The following is a 5,534-nucleotide window of genomic DNA, read 5'->3' as shown; positions in this document are numbered from 1 at the left end:
CAACTTTCAATTTATCTCAACGTAGAATATGATAAAGTATATATCATAAGGAAATATATAACTACAATATATTTGCTGTAATGAGGCAAGATTAACAAAAAATTAAGACAAAGCACTGTGAACCTATTTTTAACCGAAGCAATTTTAAGTTGGAACCTTCGATTTAATTAAATTAAGTGTAATTGAACTGTTTAAACTTTTTTAATAATTTTTTTGACTCTTAAGGTTTACATTTTACAATAATGATTGAACATTCTCCATTGGCAACAGAGCCTTATTAAATATGACGAGCTTATGATGTTTACAAATTACGATATATGAATAGTAGTATCAGTAATATCGTAAGGCCAGACTCGTAAGGGTAAGTGCGACAATCTCTCAGGCTGATGGGAAGCTCTTGATATGGTCATGTCTCTGCCAAGGGTGGACTGCTGATTGTCGGGCTGGGAAGAGAAAACTTCCCGGGTACGTATTTATAGTAATATTTGTTTTGATATGTGTAGCTTTCAAATTTGTACGATACCTATAAAAACCCCCAAATCTGAGGTAGACTGTTACGCCGAGGATGCTTGACTGGAGGGGTGGATCCAGTCTTTTAGTAATGAACTCAGGATACCGGGCACTCTCCTGTTTTAATTAATGCCTTCTCAAAGTATGGGGCTCTGCTTTGGGTGACTGTTCTTTCCCTTATATTAAACACTGTATATGGAAAATAAACTAAATATACCAATTAATAATATAATTACAGAGTCAGAGGAAGAAGCTCTACTCCGTTCGCCAACGAAGGTTGGAGGAAATCTTGAAAAGAGGCTTGAAGCATCTCTCAAGATTCAGGATCTGGATGATCTGAACCCATCTGCTCAGAGACCAATGGTATCAAGCGGTGGGAACACCTCTCCGGTGATTGACACCCAGAGTCCTATGGACACAGATGACCACGATGGCGGTGCGTCTAATGCTAATACCCAGAGCATGGTGAACTCAGGTGACGGCAACATAGAGACCAGGAAGAAAGCGGAATACTTCACCGGGGCTCAGAAAAGACGCATCAAGGCCATGATTAGGGATGGATTGGATTTGGAGACTGCGAAGCAGAAAGAGAGAGAGCGATACTCTCTCTACAAAGCTTCCTTGGCAGCAGAAGGAGAAAGTGACAGACCCAGTACCAGCAAAAGGTGCAGATCTAATAACACATCTCCCGAAGAAACACAACGCCCGCAGCCCAAAAAGCCAAAAGCCACTCAACACACATCTAGCTCTACCGGAAACCAGCTAAAACCGACTCCATCTTACAGGGATGTAGCCAATGCTTGCAAAGTGGCTATCGCCCATGAGAAATATCCGGAGGTGAATCTCACTGGTGACCAAATGGAGTTGATAAAATCGAAGCTCCTGGAAGAAATTGACAAACTTCCCAAGCACAATAGTGTCTACGGCTTCATCACCAGTGTTAACAGAGACGGATGGCTCTCATTAACATGCTGCAATGGTGAAACGAGGAACTGGCTGACCACTTGTGTCCCAAAACTCAAACCATTCCCGGATGCTATTCTCAAAGTGTTTCAGGGCGAAGAGATGCCCAAAACCTATGTGTGCATCACATTTATTCCCCCCTCTGCTGTGCTACCACCAGAAATTCTGATGTCCCGATTGGAAAAACAAAATGGTGGCATTTGCACATCATCGTGGAGAATTCTCAGGACTGAGAAAGATAAGAATGGTGGGGAAACCGTTACGATCTCAGTGGACGAAAAATCCAAAAATTGGATAGTCGGTCAGGCAGGGAAGCTGTATCTGAACTTCACACAAATTCACGTACGTGTGAAGGGAGAGCCAACTGGACCCAAGAAACTGACGAGAAAAAGGCCATTTACGACAGAGAAACCCAGTGACGTCAAGCAACAGGTGCCTCCATCCAAAAGGCCGCTTTCAGGTGATAGACCCAGTACCTCAAAAGCACAGGCAGATAAGCCAAGTGAGACGGTTAAGGTCACACGGGACAGCACCCGAACTGAAGTCGGACCCAGCACCTCAAAACAGCAGGGTGGCACACCGGTATCTAGCATAAAGGACCAGAAGCAAGGGCCAAAGAAACCAGCTTCAAGATCCCCTCGACAGGAAGCACCCACTCATGGGACAAAATTGCCCAAGTGGATGCGGAACGGTAAAGGACGATACCAATAAAATGATGAGGTGCCTGCAGGTTAATCTTCAACACGCCAAAGCTGCTACGGCGGTGTTGACACAGCGACTTCTATCTGAAAAGATTGACCTAGCCTTTATCCAGGAGCCATATGTATATGAGAACCAGATAAAGGGAATAAAAGGTAAGCTACTGTACGATCATGCTAGCCATGGTCGACCTCGTGCTTGTATTGTGGTAAGAGATGACATTAATGCTTTCATTATTCCACAGCACACCAACAAGGACCAGGTAGCAGCTATAATTTCTGTGGACACCCCAGTAAGTAAGACAGAGCTCATTGTCTGCTCATCTTACCTACCTGGAAACTCCCAAGACCTGGACTTCCTATCACTGAAAGGACTAGTAGACTACAGTGTTAAAAGCAAGAGGCAACTCATCGTTGGAAGTGACACTAATGCACACCACACGATCTGGGGCAGCACCGACATCAATAAAAGAGGTGAGTGTCTATTTGAATTTATAACTGGTAACAACCTATATATTTTGAATACGGGCAATAAGCCCACTTTTATAAACAGAATCAGGGAAGAGGTATTAGACATCACCCTAGCAACACAATTTATAAAACATTTTATCAAAAACTGGAATGTTTCAGCAGAAACATCCATATCTGATCATCGTCAGATTAGATTTGATATTGATCTAAATATGAAGATAAGGGAATCGTATAGGGTGCCTAGGGCCACAGAATGGGATCTTTATACTGACGAACTCAAGGCCAATCTAGGCAGTAATAAACATACGATAAAAAATATTCATGATTTAGAAATAGCTGATGCTGCCTTAAGCACAACTATTATAAATGCCTACCATGGGGCCTGTCCGGTGAAAAATAAGACCGGCAACAGAAGTGCACCATGGTGGAATAAAAAGTTAGCCAAGCTAAGAGTCGAATCCCGGAGACTCTTCAACAAGGCAAAAACCAACGGTGAATGGGACAATTATAAAAATGCCCTCACCGCCTACAATAAAGAAATTAGAAGGGCAAAAAGAGAATCATGGAGAGGCTTTTGCTCAGAGATTCAAAACTTAAGCAATAGCGCAAAAATCCACAGGGTTATCTCGAAAAGCCACACTAATCCCATTGGGCTTCTAAAACGACCTGATGGTCTTTATACCAATGACTGCAAAGAGTCACTTATACTTCTAACAGAAGTACACTTTCCGGGATCTACAATTTACGACCAATCAATCTCCCAGCTTAGTTCCCTGGTGACCAAAAGGCCCAGAAACAATGGCTGGAAGATTGCTCGTAAAATCTTCACTGAAGATAAAATTAAATGGGCGATCAACTCATTTTCTCCTTTCAAAGCTCCTGGAGCAGACGGAATATTTCCAGCACTCCTACAAAAGGGACTAACTGACCTTATGCCCTACCTCATTAATATCTTTAGAGCTGGGCTGGCGATGGGAATCATTCCCACTAATTGGAAGGAAGCAATTGTCAAATACATACCTAAAGGAGGAGGTAAACCTAGCGAACTTCCTAAATCCCATAGGCCTATAAGTTTGACTACATTTCTTTTAAAAACTATGGAGAAGATAGTGGAAAGGCATATAAGGGAAGAGTATTTATCTATAAATCCACTCCACGCCAACCAATACGCCTACCAACAAAATAAATCCACCACACATGCATTACTCAGTCTTACTAATAAAATACAGGAGTCTGTAGATTGCAAAGAATATGCGGTGGGATGCTTTCTTGATATTGAGGGAGCGTTTGATAATACTGATCACTCACATATCGAAAGATGCCTCCATGACAGAAGAGTAGATGATACGACACGCACATGGATAAGCAATGTACTAAGAAATAGAATGGTTAAATCCACTCTCGGCAATGCCGAAATAAAAGCACATACTGTAAAAGGATGCCCACAAGGGGGTGTATTATCCCCACTCCTGTGGTCAATTGCAGTAGACGAGCTCTTACATCGACTCAGTGCCAAACATTTCGAGGCACAAGGCTATGCTGACGATATAGTCATACTTGTCAGGGGTAAATATGAAGACATGATCTCATATCGACTTCAACAAGCCCTGAACATCGTTAGTAGATGGTGCAGTGAAGTAGGATTAAATGTAAATCCTAAGAAAACAAGTCTGGTAGTCTTCACAAAGAAAAGGAAGAGAGTACTTTCCAATTACCCATTCCTAAATGGAGAAGAGCTATCATCCGTTACCCAAGTAAAATACCTGGGAATGATTCTAGATGAGAAGTTGACGTGGAATTCTCATGTAGACAATGTCATACGAAGAGCCAGAGAGGCATTATGGACCAGCAGAAACCTCATTGGTAAGCACTGGGGCCTTAATCCAAAACTCAGCCTTTGGATGTACACATCTATTGCCAGACCAATTGTAACTTATGGGTCAGCTATCTGGTACAAAAAAGCACAACAGAAGACTGTAATAGATAAACTTCGCAAGCTGCAGAGATTAGCCTGCATAATGACAAGTGGAGCGATGAGAACTACCCCGACAGCAGCCCTAGAGGTTGCATTGGGGCTCCCGCCACTTCACCTTCTAGTCAAAAAGGAAGCAATGACTTTTATGGCCAAGCTACAGTTGACTAGCAATCAATCAACAAGACTACTCGATAACTCCCTGTTAGGTAGGGAAATGCAAAGAGAGGAAGGACTAAATATCACCATATCTGACATTTGCTTACCTAAATTCAACTTTCACCAAAAGTTCCTAATACTAATACCAGACAGAAATGAATGGGAACGGAACATACCTCCATTCGCTGGAGACTACCATCTGTGGTACACGGATGGCTCCAAAACGATGGAAGGAGTGGGGGCGGGAGTATATGGAGTAAGACCTAAAGAGGAAATATTTGCGAGTATGAGTAAAGAAAACTCAGTTTTTCACGCTGAAGTACACGCAATTGAATTATGTCTCAGGGTATATAAAGGTAAACCCGTCACGGGAAAAAACATATATATCTTTTCTGACAGTAAATCGGCACTCCTGGCACTACGCTCACCTCGAGTAACCTCAAAAATAGTGTGGGAATGCCTTCTACTTCTCAAAGACCTTGCTGAAAAGAACAGAGTCCACTTAATATGGATTCCAGGGCACAGCGGTTTTGAGGGAAACGAAAAAGCAGATGAACTAGCGAGAAAAGGGGCGGCCTCATACCATATTGGGCCACAACCATTCTGCGGGCCTTCGTGGAGCTTTTTCAAACTTAAAACTAATGAATGGTTGGAAAAAGCAGCTCAGAATGATTGGGATAATACAATTACCTGCAGACAAGCAAAAGAATCCATGCCGTTCCGATCAAAAGCCAGAACTAGGGAGCTACTTATGCTGAACA

General features: G+C 42.5%; 1 protein-coding gene across 1 annotated transcript; it reads left to right on the top strand.

The window, feature by feature from the left end:
* Positions 1-354: 354 nt before the first annotated feature.
* LOC119664133 lies at positions 355-2,502 on the top strand. The gene is made up of 2 exons (XM_038073687.1): positions 355-2,327; positions 2,417-2,502. Exon 1 carries the CDS (start codon positions 706-708, stop codon positions 2,182-2,184), a length of 1,479 nt encoding a protein of 492 aa, XP_037929615.1. The 5' UTR covers positions 355-705; the 3' UTR covers positions 2,185-2,327; positions 2,417-2,502.
* The last annotated feature ends 3,032 nt before the right edge of the window (positions 2,503-5,534 follow it).

The sequence above is a fragment of the Teleopsis dalmanni genome, unplaced genomic scaffold, assembly GCF_002237135.1.
Source record: "Teleopsis dalmanni isolate 2A unplaced genomic scaffold, ASM223713v2 unscaffolded_contig_1464, whole genome shotgun sequence".
In the NCBI taxonomy this organism is placed as follows: Eukaryota; Metazoa; Arthropoda; class Insecta; order Diptera; family Diopsidae; genus Teleopsis; species Teleopsis dalmanni.
The sequence above is the reverse complement of the archived record's forward strand: the minus strand, read 5'-3'. Positions and strand labels throughout refer to the sequence as shown.